A 20,931-nucleotide genomic window follows, 5' to 3' on the forward strand; every position below is an offset into this window, starting at 1 on the left:
GCTCAACACTAGACCTACTTATAAAATTAGAAAACAGTATACGGGAATGCCTTCATCCAAAAAAATATCACGTCATGATCTGCTTTGATATAGAAAAGGCGTACGATACGGCATGGTGTTATGGAATCCTTCAAAACCTATACCTCCTTGGATTACGTGAGCATCTTCCTAAATGCATCCAAAATTTCTTGCAACACAGGACATTTCAAGTTAGACTGCAGACTACCCTTTCAAAGGCTTTCACCCAAGAAGAAGGCATGCCTCAAGGGTTGGTGCTTAGCACTACCCTTTCCACTATTAAAGCAAATACCATAACAGAGCATATTCCAAGAACCATTGATTCAGCTTTATATGTTGATGATTTCAGTACTTCCTATCACTCTCAGAATATGTGAAGTATAGAATGGCAGCTACAAGGAACAACAAACAAAATAAGCAAATTGGCTCAAACAAATGGCTTCCGGATTTCCACTCAAAAAAACAGCATGTATACACTTCTGTAGAAAACGAAATCTACACCCTGATCCTGAATTGAAACTTCACGGACATATGATTCCAGTGGTACCAAGTATAAGATTCTTAGGACTTCTCTTAGATAAGAAACTGACATTCCTTGAACACATTAAACAACTCAGACTTTCGTTCCTCAAGAAATTAAACATACTCAAAAGTTCTTTCCACAACAACGTGGGGAGCAGATCGATATACACTTCTCAGTCTTTATTGAGCAATAATTCGTTTCAAACTAGATTACGGAGCAGCTGTTTGCGACTCAGTGAAACCAAGTGCACTGAGATGGTTAGGCCTCATGCACCACAGTGCTCTCTGTATAGCACTTGGAGCTTTCTGAACTTCACCTATACAAAGCCTTTATGCAGAAGCTCATGAACCTTCACTACAACTTAGACGACAGAACTTGTTACTACACTATGCCATCAAGATAAAATCCATCACCGATCATCCAAATAGAGAGGTTCTGTTTTCATATAACTAGGAAAACATATACCAAGCCCATCCAGGAATTAATCGACCTGCCAACATCCATCTGAAATGTTTACTACTAAGCTGAGAGCTTAATCGTAGTTACTACGATTGCACAGACCATTCCACCGTGGTGTGTAGTTCAACCCATATATGACATGTATTTGCAAAGCTGGGGGAAAACTACTCTATCAAGAATAAACTACCAACTGTTACATGCAGCATACAAAGAACAATATCCACATCACACTTTCATATATACAGATAGGTCTAAAATAGAGACTTGTGTAGGAGCTGCGATTCATTTTGAGGATAGTACCTTCATCCAACAACTCCCAATGCCTCCGTAACCAGGTGGGCAGGAACAGCAGTGTGTAGCACACACTTCTTGATTAGACCGGGGTTCGAGCCTGTGCCCACCAAATACGGAGGATGCAGAAAGGTCAGGGAATGACCACCGCACATCCCTGGAGCAATATGGCCTTAGTTGCTAATGCTCCTAAAAACCAAACAGCAAACAAACAATAACTCCCAAAAGAATGCAGTATTTTTACTTTCAAATTATAAGCCATTTTGATGCCCATAAATCAAATCAAACACAAACAGATAGCGAACAGCATAATTTTCATTGATTCGCTTAGCTCTGTTATTGCATTGCAGAATGCAAATACTGCAAGACACCCAATCCTACAACATATCCAGTATTCAGTATCAAAGCAATTACAAAGAAATCGCAATATCAGATTCTGCTGGATCCCAGGCTACACAGGAATAACTGGAAATGAAAGGGTAGACAAAGCAGTAAAAGAAGCTTCCACCTCTGATTATGCCTTTCACACAATACAGATTACAAGTCCTTGATCCACCAAAGCAGTATAAAACACTGGCAAAAACACTGGCTAGATCAGACTAACAACAAATTTCATCTAATTAAAGAAACAATCGAATAGATTGTGAATCGGGAATACACGTATGACTCACTCTTACCTATTCAGAGGTGAAGACCCCCTCAATGCCAAAACTGCCAAGTTCCACTGACTACATCACTTCATGATGAACTGTCCAAAATTTTATAGAGAACGTCAAAGAGCTTTTCAAACAATAATGAATGCACAAAACAACTTAATGCTTAAAACTGTTTTAGATGACTGACCAAATATTACTGAAGTTTTCTTCTTCCTTAAGTTAACTGGATACTTTCAAAACATAAAATTAATAGTATACCATTTATAGAGAAGCTACACGAATATAAAGCAGAATCTTGGCTCTATTCTAAATGACAAGAAAGAAAGTGAAAAAATGCTGATATACAAAACTCTCCTACCTAGGCTAGCTGCATTATAGCTTAAGCTGCTCTTGCACCAATAGCTTTTAAATAACAACAACATTCTATTATCTGTCTATTCAATTATCCATCATGGTCTTTGTCTCGTACCATGATAGACAATCAGAGTTCTACTGTAATGATTATTAGTGGATTTAAAAATTCAAACTTTAATAGCTTTAACATATAAGCATATGATATGTCATTTGTCCTGTATGAGCTTTGTTATTCATGCAAATTTTAATTGTACAAAACTTTTTATTTTAGATATATACAGAAGCAAAAAAGTTTGGGAAAGTTTATAGCATTCATGTTGTTTGCTGCTATGGTGGTGGTAGTAAATGGGAGCAATCTAAAGCTTTGCAAGAAGGAGCTGAAATTGTTGTTGCAACACCAGTAAGTAATCTCAGTTAATATAATTACTCAAAACATAAAAAAAACTTTTTTAAGTGCAACTTAGCTTTTTTGTAAAATGCTTAATTGAACTGTTTTAATTCATAAAGTTAGATCAGGACTCAAAAAAAAAAAAAAAAAAAAAAAAAATACCATTTTTATAATCATAACTGTTAAAATAAAATTATTGATATTGTAAATTGCAGTTGAAAAATTATTGCAAAAATAAACTTTGATAGTTATAAACTTATACTGATGCACTTAATTGTGGATACTTTTTTAAAAATATGCAAATTTCACTTTATAATTATTGTTTACTGCCTTAATTTTGAATTCAAAGTTTATTTTATTTTGAAAGGAAAATATATTAGTTGCAGTTAACAAATCTCCTTTTTAAAATAACCTATCATAAAATAATCACAAAATTTCTTAAGCCACTAATTAAGTGTAGAACTTCATTTACATTTATATTTTTTGGAAAGCCTTTTGCCTCTTTAAAAGCTGTAATCTGTCTTGGCATAGATTCTACTAACATCATTAGTACTTAAGGTGTGATTGACTGTGAAATAATCCTGAATGATGGGCTTCATTAGTTTCTTTTTATTGGTAGGATTTCATTTCACACAAACTTTCAGCCCTTCACTACAAATTTTCAGTCAGGTTTAAATTGAGACTGTTACCTGTCAAACTGAGCATATTGATATTATGGTCTTTCATCCATTTCATGCTGGTATTGGCTATGTGGAAAGATGCATATCCTTCTTAATGAAATGCACTCACCTTGTCTACTAGGATATAAATCATTAACTATAGCAATTTGCATTTGAGAATCAGAATCTCAGACTGGACTTTTTTTGCATTTAATGTACCATCAGTAATACAACACCATCCCTGCATGACATCTCCATACCATGACAATCATTTGATGAATTGTTGCAGTTGTGCATTCTAGTAACAAGTCTGCAGCAGTTCTTTAATGCATATATTTGATACCATCCCTGATGAATATGGAAATGTGTCTTGTCAATCCAAACCACTTTTGCCTAATTATCTGTTATCCTAGACCTGTGCTCCTTATCCCAATTTGAAGATTGCACCTCTGTTTTCCATTAAGGTTTTCTTTTTAGGTTTTCATGCCTGTAAAAATTTCTGCATAATTTTTTTATAATTGTTCTGTCATTATTGTTCATTCCACAGCTTTCTAAAATTTCATTTATGCTGTTAGAAGTTCTTCTGCAACCTTGTAGGCCTAGTTAGCATCACTCAAAAAATGGAAGGAATAAGCAGCATTTGGCAAAACACCACAATGCGAAAGGGTATCAAAAAGTTTGTACCCTTACCTAGAAATAATAACCCTAGAAAGAAATTTCACAGGAACTTTAATCATTTTGTATATACTCTTTATGTATAGTAACACATTTCTCCCATCTATGGATCAGCTGTTTAATGCCTTGATCATTGAAGGCCGCACTGTTTTGCCAGAAACCACGATTCTACTTCATTGATAACTTCCTGAGACGAATCAAAGTGGCATCCACACAATGGTTTCTTCATTGTACACCCAGCATTCATCATTTGTCACCAACTGGTCAAAAAAGTTCTTAATATCCGCATGACACAAATCCAACAGTTGATGAGAACATTGCATTCGACATTGCGTCTGCAAAGGCGTCAGCAGTGTTGGAACCCATTGTGTTAGCATGTGCAGATGGTCATGTAAAATGCTGTGGGCAGGGCCCATAACTAATTCCCACTGCAATTGTGATGAAATGAGTTGTCACATGCCTGTCACTCAGTACCAGCTGCTCAACCTTTGCAACCATCTCACTGTCAACGGTCGTGTGAGCCGGCATTGTCTGACAGAAGACAGACACCTTTCGTTAACATTCCATGCCTTTTCACCTTCAAAGCATCATGTAACTTTTTCAAAAGATTTCTGTAGTATTTTCCAGTAAGTGTGGAACCACGAGGTAGGTAATCTGTCGGGATAACCCCTTTTCTGTCCCAAAACACGGACATCGCCATCTTCACAGATGGAGTGGTCTTTGCCGTTTTGGGAGGTAGGGAGGAGGTGTGCTTCCACTGTTTTGACATGTCTTTATTGTCCAGATGATACTGGTACATCCAGTATGATCATGTCTTCTCATTTGTCACAAACCAATCAAAAAAGTTCTCAACATCTGCATTACACAAATCCAACAGTTGGTGAGAACATTGCATTTGACATTGCTTCTGTAAAGACATCAGCAATCTTAGACATGTGCAGATGGTCACGTAAAATGCTGTTGGGCAGATCTGTTGTTGTTGTTGTTATTTGGTTTTTAGGAGCATTAGCAACTAAGGCCATATTGCTCCGGGGATATGCGGTGGTCATTCCCTGACCTTTCTACCTCCTCTGTATTTGGTGGATCACGGGCTTGAACCCCGGTCTAATCAAGAAGTGTGTGCTACGCACTGCTGCTCCTGCCCACCTGGCTACGGAGGCGCCAGCAGACCCATAACTAATTCCCACTGCATTTCACAGGAACTTTAATGAATTGTCACAAGTCTGTCACTCAGCACCAGCTGCTCAACCAGCTCACTGTCTGTCAGTGTTCATTGCATTCCTTCTCTTGGCTCATCAAAAACACTTATACAACAGCACTGGAACTCCCATTTCCACTTTCTTACAGTGTCATAGGATGGACAATTCTGCTCATACACAGCTTTAATTTTTTGTCAATTTCTTGAGCTTTCTTGTGCTGCAAATGCAGGAACTTGATCACTGCTCGATACTCCACATTGTCAACCACAGTGTCGTTCCTTAGATTCCAGGCTCCACCTCTGGTGTACAATCACTTACGGGAATGAAATTTCACGTTAGTTATTGAATATGTAGACAACTTATATTAAAAACGGCATCTTCCTACTGATGTTTTATCTAGATCATGGTACGAACTTTTTGACCTTGGTTTACTGCAGTAAACAGTGTGGAGCGTGTTGTATAAACAGTGGCATCTGAAATCATACTAGAAGCAACTGGTACGCGTAAGTACAGCTGACAAATGGTCAGATGTCAGACACTTTGTGTGGACATGTTTTCTAAGGTGGCAAAAGAAATAGGACTACTTAAACATTTTGTGCTTAGTGACAAGTACACCTTCCATGTTAGACGGGCAGATGTGCGCGTGCACACACGCACGCACACACACACTACACACTGCCTGTGTATACATGTGCACCTAATCATAAAATATTTCATACATTAATGTAAATAGTGCCTGGTTGGGACCCAGAGGATGGTGTGGCACAAACAGTGATGATCATATTGTTATGAGTTTTTCAGATGCATACGTGAATTGGGTGCAAAAATTTAAATATTACAATTGAATATTGTCCCAAAATAGCATATTTTTATAATAATTGTTGTTACTATCAATCTTTTATATATATATATATTTTTTTTTATGTGAACCCCAAACACGAGAGGTATTAGAACCTATAGTACTTGGTACCATGCTTGGGTTAAATGGGTTGAAGGAGAAGTATGGGGGGGGAGGATGCCGGAAACTTTGCTCTAGAGACTAAACTGTTTACTGCAGTAAACCAAGGTCAAAAAGTTCGTACCATGACCTAGATAAAACATCAGTGGAGTATCGAGCAGTGATCATGTTCCTGCATTTCAGCGCAAGAAAGCTCAGGAAATTGACAAAGAAATGAAAGCTGTGTGTGTGTGTGTGTGTGTGTGTGTGTGAGCAGAATTGTCCATCCTGTGACACTGTAAGAAAGTGGAAATGGGAGTTCCAGGGCTGTCGTATAAGTGTCTTTGATGAGCCAAGAGAAGGAACGCAATGAACATTGACAGACAGTGAGATGATTCCAAAGGTTGAGCAGCTGGTGCTGAGTGACAGACTTGTGACAATTCATTTTATCGCAAATGCAGTGGGAATTAGTTATGGGTCTCTCCACAGCATTTTACATGACCATCTGCATGTGTCTAAGGTCTCTGCAAGATGGGTTCCAAGATTGCTGATGTCTTTGCAGAAGCAATGTCGAATGCAGTGTTCTCACCAACTGTTGGATTTGTGTAATGTGGATGTTGAGAACTTTTTTTTGACTGGTTCTTGACAAATGAAGAATGCTGGGTATAACAGTATGATTTGGAGACTAAAGACATCAAAGCAGTGGATGCACACCTCCCAAAAAGGCTAAGACCACTCCATCTGTGAAGAAGGTGATGTTGTCCTTGTTTTGGGACAGAAAAGGGGTTATCCTGACAGATTACCTACCTCGTGGTTCCACACTTAACAGAAAATCATACAGAATTCTTTTGAAAAAGTTACACGATGCTTTGCAGGTGAAAAGACATGGAACGTTAACCAAAGGTATCCGTCTTCTGTTAGACAATGCCGGCTTCCAATGCCGTTGCCACCACCACCAACTTTGTTGCCCAGTGTGGCTTCAAACTACTGCAGCACCCACCCTATTCTCCTAACCTAGACCGTCTGACTGCTTCTTGTTTTGAGAAATGAAACAACTATTGTGTGGATGCCACTTTGATTTGTCCCGGGAAGTCATCAATGAGGTGGAATCGTGGTTTAAGGCAATAAGTGTGGACTTCTATGATCAAGGCATTAAACAACTGATCCGTATGTGGGAGAAATGTGTTACTGTACATGGAGAGTATATAGCAAAGGATTAAAGTTCCTGTGAGGTTTCACTTTCTAGGGCTATTATTTCTAGCAGGATTTTTTTTTTTTTTATGAAAACCCCAAACACGAAAGGTATCAAAACCTATAGTACTTAGTACCGTGCATGGGTTGAAGGAGAAGTGTGGGGGAAGGGAGATGCCGGAAACTTTGCTCTAGAGACTTCATAAAACAAAAAAAAAAAAAAAAAACAATTAGCAGCCCCCTGTTTATTGGGCTTTCTGTTAGTGAAATCTATTATAAATGATTACTAAACTCGATCTTATTGAATTTGCGATAAATACCGACAGCTGGAATTCAGTGGGTTATTAGGGTGAAATGTTTACACTTCTATGAAATCTTCAATCATATAAAAAAATTAATTTTCAGAATCTTCTCTTCATTCTTATTTTTTAAGCCTCATAACTTCTTACTCCATTCTCACTTGTGCATATTGTATTACTTGCCATTTGTGTTTACCATGTTCTTGGTTATTGATTGCTTATCTTTTTTACTGTTTTAAATTTTAACTCCCACCCACAAATGTCAGTGAACAGATATGTCAACTATTTAGTATGTACATATTCCGTACCTATTAATTAAGCTATGCACGTAACTGTTAATTTATTTTTATTTTGCTAACCTGTGGAAAATATTCTTCCGATTTTCATATATCATTCAATTTTTTAATTGGTAAGTTAATAAAGTGTAAATAAAAGAAAAGTATACTTAATATACTTTTCTTTTATAAGCCTGTGGATAATATTCCTCCTATTTTCGCTAATTAGAATTGTTGTTTAATAGAATTAAAATTCAATTCACAAACAATGACCGGTGCTTACAACATATCGTATAGCAAACAGTACTTTACTATGGCAGTCCATTATAACTTGATTTGATCATACAGGAAATCAATAAAGCTGTACTTTTAACTATTTGTGTGAAATTTCGCATAATTGAGGCAGCTACTGAATGCTTGAGGTTGTCGCAGACATTCTCTCAATGCCAGACAAGCTGTACTTGCTACCTGGGAGTCTAAAACGCTGATGGAACCGATATTCAGGTGAACCCATTTAAGTGGACTCAATTTCGGAGAAGTCTGGATGGTCTGTGGCTACCAGATCATCTGCTTGAACCTTCACAATGGTGGGACTGTAATCCTGGTTATAACCCCTATGCGCAAGCACACTGGTTGACCACCAAGGTGTGAACCAACGTAAACAGGGGTTGAGGTGTGGCACCCACACCACATGGAGGAATGCCACCTCTCTATGTTACCAGGCAGTGCTAGGTGGTAGATGACTCATCAACTGGTATAATACCACCACTTTGCTTATTGCAGCCTTGAAGTGGTGAAACCCATGTTTAGTCTCCAGAGCTAAGTTCTGGTCAACCCTTCCTGATCTCTTCCATCACGCAGTAATACTGATGTCTTTTGAGGTTATGATAGACATCATGGCGAGATCCAAATTTTCCTTACATTTCGATGATACAGCTTTAAAATGGTGTTGAAAGGCTGGCTGCTAGTTAGTACACAGGACCAAACCTATTGGTAACTCTCCAGGAGACTTCTGGATCAGCTAGTGTATAATCTTGCTACCTCTATTCTACCAGACAGTGACTGGAGGGAGTCCAAGTAGTGTGCATGCAGGGGGAATTGTTGAGGCCACACTATGTCAAGAACCTGGGTATATTCTTACCATGTGTATGCCATATCCAAAAATTTCATTACTTCATACAGCACGTATACTCTTCCCCCCCCACTTTTTTTTACTATTGAATTCACCATGAATTGTCAAAGTAATACAGCAAGCTTATCTGCAAAAGAGATCTAAAATACTTCCTAGTTCATCTCAGTTCTAATCTCAATGATGCCCATTTCCACTTACATTCTGCAAATGAATGAGCAGAAGCCTGGAAAACAAGATGCAGGATATTTCAGAGACTGCTGGAAGTCATTACGGTACAAGTAAACACATGGGTTGTGTTAGGATAGCTAAGAATAGGAACAAGTGCATGTATACTTGTTTTGAGAAATGAAACATCTATTGTGTGGATGCCACTTTGATTTCAATTTTTGATTGCAAATCCAAAGGATGCCACTTTGATTTCAATTCCAATGCTAGGAGTTTGGTAAATAAATTTGATCAATTTGAGGTATTGCTCAAAGCATCAAAGGCGGATATTGTTGGGATATCAGAGACATGGTGTCACACAGATATAAGGAATGCAGAACAGGAATTTGGGGAGTACAATATGTGCAGAAAGGATAGAGAGGATAGGAAGGTAGGAGGGGTTATGCTATTAGTTAAGAAACACATAAAATCCAAGGTAGTGAAGCCAGTCGACATCGCTGGACAGTGCAGTGTCGAGTCAATTTGGTGTGACATAAGCATTGGAAGATCAAAATTGAGAGTAGGAGTGTGCAATAGGCCTAATGACTGATGAGTATAATAAGAAACTTACAGTAAATCAGAGAGTCTTATAATGGGTGATTTTAATTTCCCAGATATTGATTGGAATTTGTGGGTTGGTCACTCACACACTAGCTAAGCTTTTGTGGATTTATTGGATGAGTGTTTTCTACAGCAGCATGTTCGGGAGGCAACTAGAGGGAGTAATACTCTTGATCTGATTATCAGTATTGATTCTTCATGCATTAAGAATCTGCAGATAAAGGAACCGCTAGGTGGCAGTGATCACAGCGTGCTGAAGTGGGATGTACTTAAAGAGGTAACTACTATCAGGGGTAAAGGGAAGGGTTTTTGCTTTTGTAAAGGTAACTTCTGATGGTCTATTTAAATTCTATACAGTGGGACCAACTGATGATGTTACCAACAGCAAACTCAAAATGGGAAGCATTCAAAGAACTTATCTTGGAAGCTACTATGCTTTACATACCAACTAAGAAATATTGTTCAAAGTTTAGGCCTAAATGGATGTCAGATGAACTAATGAGACACATAACAGAGAAGAAAAATGCATGGGATACATATAAATTAACATGTGACACAGAAGCCTATGATAGATATAAGTTAATCTGTAACGGAGTTACAAAGGAGGTTAGGCAGGCAAAGGCAAATTACGAGAAATCTTTGGCAAAGGATGCAAAGAGTTCTTTACTTATGTAAACGCTAGAAGGAAGGGGATGAATCAGATTGGTCCACTTGATATCGTTGGTTTAACTGCTGATGATCCTGCTCAGGTAGCTAACAAACTAAATGAATATTTTGCATCGACATTCACACATGAGGAGTTATTCAGCAAGGGGAATGCCAGAGGTGTATTCAACTCTGATAGTAAGCTAGATAATCTTGTAATAACTGAGAGTAAAGTGGAGGAGAAATTGTTGAAGATAAACACAAGAAAGGCACCTGGGGTGGATGGGATCTATCCAGTTATATTAACGGAGGCAGCAAAGGAAGTAAGCAAACCCTTAGCCATAATTATGAGAGCTTCCTTGGACTAAGGGGAGGTACCCATAGACTGGAGATGTGCAAATGTGATCCCAATTCACAAAGGAGGATCAAAAGCTGACACAAGTAATTATAGACCTGCGAGTATAACTTCTGTTCCAGGAAAATTAATGGAGGCACTGGTTAAAGAAGCACTGCAGGATCATCTAGACAAGACTTCAGTTATAGCTTGGACACAGCATGGTTTTGTTAAGGCAAAGTCTTGCCTGACCAATTTGATTAGATACTATAATGCAGTCACAAAAGAACTGGATGCAGGGCATAACTTTGATATTATATACTTGAATCTTAGAAAGGCTTTTGATACTGTTGCACATGGAAGACTGCTGCACAAATTTGAGCAGTGTGGCATTGGAGGCAAATTGCTGCTATGGATAAAGGGGTGGTTGATGTGGAGAAGACAGAGAGTGGTAATTGATGGACACTGCTGTTTGCGGACTAGTGTTATTAGTGGAGTCCCTCAGGGTTTAGTGTTGGGTCCATTATTGTTTTCTGTATTTATAAATAATATTGATGATGGTATATCAAGCTTAATGTCCAAGTTTGCAGACGATACAAAGGTTGGCAGGGTTGTTAAGAACACTACTGACGCTATGCTGCTGCAACAGGATCTGGAAAGGTTCAGCAGATGGGTTGAGAGGTGGCAAATGAAGTTTAACATTGACAAATGTAAAGTACTACATATGGGAAACAGCAACCCCATAGCAACGTATCAACTCTGTTATTACACTGACTGTGGTAGAGAATGAAAAGGACCTGGGAGTAATTGTGCAGGTAGATATGAAGTTCTCTGAGCAGTGCAGGTAGGCTGCAAGACTAGCTCGTGGCGTATTGTCAATGATATACAGGAATTTTTCTAGCAGGGATAAAGAGGTGATTATTCCCTTGTATAAGGCAATGGTCAGGCCACACCTTGAGTACTGTATACAGGTCTGGAGGGCTCATTTCAAGAAGGATGTAGAGCTGCTGGAACTAGTGCAAAGAAGGGCAAGAAGATTAGTGAATGGAACAAAGAGTTGCTCTTACGAAGAAAGGCTTAAGTTTTGCAAATTACAGTGTCTGGAGACTAGGCACCGGTGAGGTGATCTGATAGAGGTGCATAAAGCCTTGAATGTTTTGAGCATGCTGAATGCTGATGGGATTCTTCCTCTTGCTCAGAATAATCACCTGAGAGGGCATAAATTCAAATTGAGGAAAGACAGATATAGGATAGATGTGCGGAAATTTGCCTTTAGCCAGTGGGTAGTTGGTTGGTTGAACAGACTTCCATCCCTTGTTGTGGAAGTCAATAGCCTAAATAAATTTAAGGCTCAGCTGGACAGGTATTTCGAACGAACGGAGGGGTGAAGTGGATGTGTTTTTTTTTTTTTTTTTTTTTGGCTGATGCTGCATAAGCTTGCTTTCTTGCATCATATGCCTCTACTAATGCTAATTCCAAACACTTTTTTTCTCACAGAATTTCAGTTATTGGTTGATTCAACCACTGCTCATCTCAGTTGCCCAAATTATTTGCTGAATGATTCCTTTCGCCTCAAAGGTGGTACACTTGCATATGTCCGTTCTGATATTCCGTCAGAGACTTGGTAATTTGGAATCTCCTGTTTTCGTCCTTCTCTGGCCTCTCACTCATTCTGTCAAATTCATCTGTTGCCTCTACCATTCTCCCTACTCCACTAATCACTTGGAGCTCTTTGACTTCCTCTCTTGGCAACTTGACTTTCTGCAGTCCAACTTTCCTAACAGGGAGGTAATTTTCCTTGGTGATGTAAATGTTCACAACTCCAGCTGGCTTCCATTTTCCAGTCATACAGACCCAGCTGGTCGAGATGCTGAGGCTTTTGCAATTACTAATGATCTTGCACAGATTATTCATTTACCTACCAGAATAGCGGACAATCCTAACCATACATTTCTTTTTCTCACAAACAATCCTTCTAAGTACACGGTTGAATTGAATGGTCCTTTAGGCACTGCAGACCACAGCTTGATGATTGTCTTTTCTCCAATGGAACCTTTATCTCATGGCTATTCCCAACCTCATATTGTTTGGCATTACAAGAATGCAAAATGGGATGATTTGCGAGATTCCTTTTCCTTGGATGGATTACTGTTTCAAAACTTCTGATGTCAACGTTTGCTCAGATCATATCAGTGAAATTATTCTTGTAGAAATGGAATCCTTTATTCCACACTCCACTTTAAAATATCGTCCTTTATCTAAATCTCGGTTTTCCAATAAATGCGCTAAGGCTGTTTATGAGAAGAATGTAGCATATCCTAATTGCCTTGTTTCCAATTCTTCAGTTTCATTTTCTGCCTACACCAAGCTTGCAACAATTGTAAATTAAGAGCAGAAAACTTGCTTCTTGCCCTAATGATAGCCGAGCATTCTGGACTCTTGCCAAAGCTATTGGCCGCAACTTTTCCCATATCTGCTCCCACCTCTGTCAAAACCAGATGGTTCTATTATCACTTCAACCAACGATAAAGCTGACCTGCTAGCATCCCATTTTTCTTCCAACTCATATATTAATGATCTTGGTAAAACATCTCCCACCATTCCCAACATACTCCCTTCAATGCCTCCTGTGGTCTTCCGTAAAAAGGATGTCAGATGGATTTTGATGAATCTCGATGCTAAGAAAGCTCCAGGTCCTTTGGTATTTTTTCACTTTTTCAAAGCCTGTGCTCCTGAACTTACTCATGTTCTTTGCCGCCTTTTTTCACTTTCTTATTTCAAAGGTGTTTTTCCTTCCACTTCGAAATTTGCTCATATCCAGCCAGTTCCTAAAAAGGGTGACAAATCCTTCCCATCCAGTTATCGTCCCATTCCAATTACTTCTACTCTTTCTAAAGTAATGGAGAAATCAATTAACTGCCAACTCTTAAAACTACCTAGAAACCTTCCGTCTGATTAACGATTGCCAGTATGAATTCTGTCAGTGTTGATCTACTGGTGGTATTCTGGTTTATGTTACCCATTTATGGACAAATTCAATGGAAAAACTTTTGTGAAACACAAGCAGTTGCTCTTGACAACTCAAAGGCTTTTGATCATGTTTGGCATAAAGGTCTTCTAAACAAGCATCTATCTTTTGGTTTTCCAACTGTTTTTTGTAATTGGTTATCTAGTTTTCTCTCTGACCACTCACTGAGGGTGATGGTTTTTTTTTTTTTTTTTTTGATTTGGTAGTTGTTGGCGCATCGGCTTCTGTGGCCATATTGCACCTCCCAAGGTTTTTTTGCAGTACTTTGATCCAAGCCCGAGGCGGGAATCGAACCCGCGACCTTTGGGTTGCCGGGCAGGTACTTTACCCACTTGGCTAGCCTGGTCGGCGAGGGTGATGGTAGATTGCTCTCTATCCTGTAACTTCTCCACTAATGCTGGTGTCCCCTAAGGTTCAGTTCTTTCCCCCACTCTTTTCCTCTTTTATATTAGTGACCTTCTTCCATTGGCTGGAAATCCTATCCATAGTTTTGCTGATGATAGCACCTAGCCCCTGCTCAATCAGCTGCAACTTCTTGAATATCCACTACTAATTCCTTAAATGCCGATCTCCAGGTAATTCTCCAGTGGGGCACAGACAACTTAGTTGAATTCAATCCTTTTAAAACTCAGTCTTATCTTATATCTTGCAAAAAGAATTCTTCTGCTCCTATACTTATCTTTGGTGACACTTCAATTTTAGGCAAGATGATATATCTCTTTTGGGGATTACCCAGACTTTTAATCGCTCTTGGCACAAGCACATTAAAAATATTGCTTCCTCTGCATAAAAAAAACTCGGTTTTCTGTTTTGCTCTTGGCATTACTTTTCTTCCAAACAGCAGTTTACTCTGTACAAATCACAAATCTGCCCGACCATGGAATATTGTTCCCACATCTGGGCCAGTGACCCCAAAACCTCTCAGAGAGGTTTTGGGGTCACCCAAAACCTGTTGGGTTTTGGGTGATGCATGATTTTTTTACAGATACTTCCATGGGCACTGTTCTTTTGAATTGGCTTCTATAATTCCCGCTTGCTCTTTCAAAACAGTCCGAATGTGTACCACCAACATCCATTTACCATCCAACTTCAAACTCACAGGCATCTTCCTTGTTTATTCATTCAGCTACCATTTTCTGGAACAACCTTCCTTCATACTTATTTCCTGAAAATTACAGTGTGCAGAAGCTTAATTCTGATATCAACAAATGTCTTCTTTCATCTTCTCAAACTTCAATCCAAGCACGGTACAAAGTACTATAGGTTCTATTATTCTCGTGTTTGGGGGTTTCATAAAAAATATATACATATATATATACACAGCAGACTCTCGATTTAGCGGGATCAGATTAACCAGGACACTTCAAGATCCCAAATTAAAAAATCAACCAAAAATCATAAAATTCAAGTAATAACTAGAATAGGTATAAACAGATGTTTTTCAAGTCGTAAATAAGCGACAAGAAACAGCTTTATAAGTCGTCATTGGGAGATTAATGTACCTATTTAACTAGCAACCCCCACTGTCTTCACACCTGCCGCTTAAAAAAAAAAAAAAAAAAAAAAAGATACCAAATGTTTAGTTTGTTTTAGTGCGTCATGTCAATTGTTGTGTTCTGTTGCACCACAAAAAGACAAATTTTTGTTTCATTATTTATGTCAGGGATGTCAATTTTTTTTATGGTAAATATATATATTTTTTTGTTTAAAACTCATGAAAATGATCGGTAAATGCAAAGGAGTTGCACTTTCAGTTTAACCGAAATTTGAAATTATTGAAAAGTTTGAAAACGGTGCATCCGTTAAATCTTTAATGATGAGCCATTATAATGTTGGTGACCAAACCATACGCAACATCGTAAAAAATAAACAGATGCTATTAGATTTAATGTCGACATCGCAAAAAATAAAGGAAGCATCGTATTGAACATGCGAGTAATACGTCGTAAGTTTTTTTTGCTTTTTATCTATTGCCATATTTTTTACGTAGGTTGCTGAATTCAATACAGTTAGTCCCTGACTTACACAACTAAAAATTTTACAAACTGTAAAATTTTTATTTTTTTTTTAGGATTGTAAAATTTAAAACATAAAATAAGCATTCAATAACGATGACCACAGCACACACAAATTGCCAAGTGAGATATGGAGTAACAAGCAAAAAAATAGGAAACAACAGAAGATCCTTAAATTTATTTATGGTTTTTTTTTTATATGACTAAAGATTTAAGTGAAGGGGACACACATTTCACCATAATAATGTAAAAATCCACAGAATTGCAGTTATCAGTATTTTTGCAAATGCTATAAGATGAGTTTACTACTGTTTATAATTAAATGCACGAACAGAAAAGCCCAATAACACGGAAAGTGCAAATTATTTTTATTGTTTTTTTTTGGTAATGACCTCCAGAAATGTGCTTTAGTAAAATGTGAGCTCGTATGGGATGATAATAGTGAGTTTTTGCCTTAACCCTGTGAAGTTCTTTACAGAAAATTCATTTTGACTGTTATCATGGTGCCGGCGGCTAGTGACAGTGGTACTAGTAAATCTATCAAGAAAAGGAAAGCGATCGATTTGGATCAGAAAATTAAACCAATAATCAAGTATTGCACAGAATTCAGATTTGTCAATAATAATATAGTAGCAATATTTCATTAGTCATTCCCGAGTTACGTAAAACTCGACAAAGTAAGAAGTCCTGGAACATATCTCTTACGTATGTTGGGGACTTCTGTATTTTTGGATTAACTGGGAAATCGATTATCCGGGATTTGTTTCTTACCATCTATCCCAGAAAATCGAGAGTCTGCTGTATATATATATATTTGGTACTACTAAAGTTAATTAATATTTGTCTTATATAAAACAATAAACAATTGAAACATCAGAAGAATGTTTAAATTTGAAATAAAAACAGAAAATGTCCAGAACCTATTGTATTTTTATATTTCAGATTTTTGATGAAACTGAATTAGCTAATCATGTCAGAATTATACATCATGAACTATAAATCTGTATTGCATAAAATCTAATTAGACCTTTCACACTGTACTTTGATTCGTAATTCATTATTAAGTGGTGTAGGTTTTCCATCCTGAAATTACACTTAACTTTTTTTATGAAAATAATACCACGTACAATATACACTGCTAGAGTTGATCTATGTGCTCCATTATTTTTAAAACTTCCATATGTAACATTTAGAATATGTTGCGGTGCGAGAATATTCATTATTGGCTGAGACTGTCTTGTCTCCTCTGCAGCTGGCATATTCTAAAGTTAATCTTGATAAAATCTAATAAAAATAATGCCAAACAGACATAAAAGGTATTTATAACCCTTCATCTCCATATTTTATACTTCTCCAATTCGAGAATAATTAACAAATGAGGATTGAAGGTTACCATGATACTGAGGAAACACAAAAATTCGTAGTGCTGTCACTAAAATAAACATTATAATTTATTTTAGTGTAATGAGGTTTTCCTTGAGGTTGTCACAGACATTCTCTCAGATATCCCAGACAAGCTGTACTTGCTACCTGGGAGTCTAACACGCTGATGGAACTGATATTTGGGTGATATTCAAGTCAAGTGGACTCAATTTTGGCGAAGTCCGGACGGTCTGCGATAGCCAAATCCTCTGCTTGCACCTTCATGATGGTGGGACTGTTAGTAATCCTGGGTATAACCTCCATGCACAAGCACACTGTGGGTGACCACCCAACGTATGCAGGGGTCAAGGTGAGGCGCCTACACCACATGGAGGAATGCCACCCCCTCTGTGTTACCAGGCAATACTAGGTGGTATATGACTCTCATCAACCGGTACAATACCACCACTTTGCTTATTGGAGACTTGAAGTGGTGGAACCCATGTTTAGCCTCCAGAGCTAAGTTCCGGTCAACCCTCCCCCCATCTCTCTCTTCCATCATGCAGTGACTGATGACTTTAAGTTATGATGAACATCATGCTGAGATCCAATCTTCCTTACATTTCAAGGGTACAGCTCTAAAACAGTATTCGCAGGTCGGCTGCTAGTTAGTACACTGGATTGAACCTATTGGTAACTCTTCACGAGGCGTTCGGATCAGCTAGTGTATAATCTTGCTACCTGTACTCTGCCAGATAGTAACTGGAGGGAGTCCGAGTAGTGTATATGTGGGGGGGGGGCATTGTCGAGGCCACGTTATGTTAAGGATCTGGGTATATTCTTACCACGAGTATGCCATATACAAAAATTTCATTACTTCATACAGCATGTCCCCCTCACGTTTTCTTATTATTGAATACACCATGAATTGTCAAACTAACAGAGTAATTATCTGCGAAAAAATCTAAACCTCCCAAACACTTCCTAGTTCATTTCACAAATATATGTGGTCTCAATTCTAATCTCAACAACTTCCATTTCCACTTGCAGTCTTCCAAACCCCATGTACTCTTTCTGGCAGAATCTCAATTATTGGTTGATTCAACTACTGCTCATCTCAGTTACCCAAATTATTCGCTGTATGATTCCTTTCGCCTCGGAGGTGAAATTCCAAGAATACTGAACAATCCTAACCATACAGCCAGCATGCTTGATCTTTTTCTCACAAACAACTCTTCTGAGTACACGGTCGAAGTGAGTGGTCCTTTGGGCACATCAGATCACAACTTTGTGGTTGTCTCTTCTCCAATGGAGCCTTTATCTCATGGTATTCCCAACCTCATATTGCTTGGCATTACAAGAATGCAAAGTGGGATGACATGCCAGATTTCTTTTCTTCTTTTTCTGAGTCAGATTACTGTTTCAAGGCTTCTGATGATAACGTTTGCTTAGATCCTGTCACTGAAATTATTATTGTAGGAATGGAATCCTTTATCCCACACTCCACTTTAAAATCTCATCCTTTATCTAAACCTTGGTTTTCCAATAAATTTGCTAAGGCTGTTCAAGAGAAGAACATTCCATATCATAATTGGCTTGTTTCCAATTCTTCAGTTTCATTTCCTGCCTACACCTGCTAATGCACCATTAAAATTTTAAACCAAACCAAACAAAGCCTAACCTTGCAACAATTGTAAAGCAGTTATTAATCAGTCCAAACTAGATTTTGAACAAGCTAAGAGTAGAAAACTTGCTTCTAGTCCTAATGGTAGCAGAGCATTCTGGTCTCTTGACAAAGCTATTTGCCACAACTTTTGCCAATCTCTGCTCCCACCTCTGTCAAAACCAGATGGTTCTGTTCTCATTTCGGCCAAGGATAAAGCTGACCTGCTAGCAACCCATTTTTCTGCCAACTCATGTATTAATGATCTTGGTAAAACACCTCTCACCATTCTTAGCATACTCCATTCAATGCCTCCTGTGGTCTTCCGTCAAAAGGATGTCAGAATTTTGATGAATCTTGATGCTAAGAAAGCTCCAGGTCCTGATGGTATTTCTCCACTTGTTCTCAAAACCTGTACTGCTCAAATTACTCCTGTTTTGTTGCCTTTTTTCACTTTCTTATTCCAAAGGTGTTTTTTCCTTCTGTTTGGAAATTTGCTCATATCCAGTCAGTTCCTAAAAAGGGTGACAAATTCCTCCCATCCAATTATCGGCCCATTGCAATTACGTCTACTCTTTCTAAAGTAATGGGGAAATCAATTAACCGCCAACTCTTAAACTACGTAGAAACCTTCCGTCTGATCAACGATCACAATTATGGATTCCGTCAGTGTCAATCCATTGGTGATATTTTGGCTTATGTTACTCATTTATGGACAAATTCAATGGAAAAGTTTGGTGAAACACAAGCAGTTGCTCTTGACATCTCAAAGGCTTTCAATCATGTTTGGCATAAAGGTCTTCTGAACAAGCTTCCATCTTATGGTTTGCCAACTGTTTTTTGTAATTGGTTATCTAGTTTTTTCTCTGACCGCTCACTAAGGGTGATAGTAGATGGCTCTCTGTCTTCTAACTTCTCCATTAATGCTGGTGTCCCCCAAGGTTCAGTTCTTTCCCCCACTCTTTTCCTCTTGTATATTAATGACCTTCTTCCATTGACCGGAAATCCTGTCCATAGTTTGGCTGATGATAGCACATTGCATTTCACTTTCCATTTTGAGAAACCTTGCCTTGCTCAATCAGTTTTGACTTCTCGAATATCCGCTACCAATTCCTTAAATGCCGATCTCCAGGTAATTCTTCTGTGGGGCAAAGGCAACTTAGTTGATTTGAATCCTTCTAAAAGGATTCAAATCAACTAAGTTATATATCTAAGTTATTCAAATCAACTGAAAGATCTAAATTGAGGGGCCCATCAGACTCTCAGCTGCCCACATCAACGCCAGAGCTTGCACTTGGTCATCACGCAACACAGCGGCAACCCCCAAGGCAGAATGCGCTGGTCCCTCAGGAACTAGTAGTTGTTGGTGACTCTATTGTCAGGGAAACGGGAAACATCCTTTGTAAAAAGGATAGGTGGAACAGGACCAGGGTATGTCTGCCAGGGGCAAAGAGGCAAAGATTGATGACGTTGTAGAGCAGATATCATCTTTTAAAGGCACAAAAGGTGATATAGTTGTACACGTTGGCACTAATGATATCAAGAGTAGGAGACCGGCAGAATTACTTAACAAGTACAGGTCACTGATGAAGAAAATCCATGAATTAGGGTTGAATTTGAAAGTGTCTCCAATTCTGCCCAGACACGATAGGAGGGAGTATATGATGAGAGCCTTGTCGATCAATTTGGCCCTGGAAAGATTGTGCAAGGCTCAAGGGATAGAATTGTTTTCAGCCTGGACTGTACTTGTTAACAGGAGAGACTGCTTCTACAAGGATGGGATACACTTAAATAGAAAGGGTGCAAGAATATTTGCTGATGCTGTCGAGTCAGTGTTGAGTGGGTCGGAAAACTGATAGCTTCGGGGGGGGGGGGGATACAAGGACTAATAGTTTAACAGTAGCTGTAGGCAGAGGTGAAGGTGATTCTTGCACAACTTCTATTAGAATAAGTAGCGACCTGGAGCGAGGGGTGTTGGGGGTTTCAGGGACGGGTGGCAGTCATCGTGAAACAGGTGGGTATATCGGATGTGTTAGAGTAACTAAGAATAAGAATAGGTGCAT

The 20,931-nt window shown here is 38.5% G+C and overlaps 1 protein-coding gene across 2 annotated transcripts in view; it reads left to right on the forward strand.

Annotated features, from left to right (window-relative positions):
• The window catches only part of LOC150090512 (ATP-dependent RNA helicase DDX42), a 369,985-nt gene that overhangs the window by 169,818 nt on the left and 179,236 nt on the right, over window positions 1-20,931 (forward strand). For both annotated transcript variants that reach the window (XM_090371284.1, XM_090371279.1), the window contains exon 9: window positions 2,573-2,701. In XM_090371284.1, coding sequence (XP_090227410.1) covers window positions 2,573-2,701 — 129 coding nt within the window. The remainder of the gene's footprint in view (window positions 1-2,572; window positions 2,702-20,931) is intronic.

The sequence above is a fragment of the Mastigoproctus giganteus genome, chromosome 1 (assembly GCF_048544385.1).
Source record: "Mastigoproctus giganteus isolate SK-2022 chromosome 1, ASM4854438v1, whole genome shotgun sequence".
NCBI classification, from domain to species: domain Eukaryota; kingdom Metazoa; phylum Arthropoda; class Arachnida; order Uropygi; family Thelyphonidae; genus Mastigoproctus; species Mastigoproctus giganteus.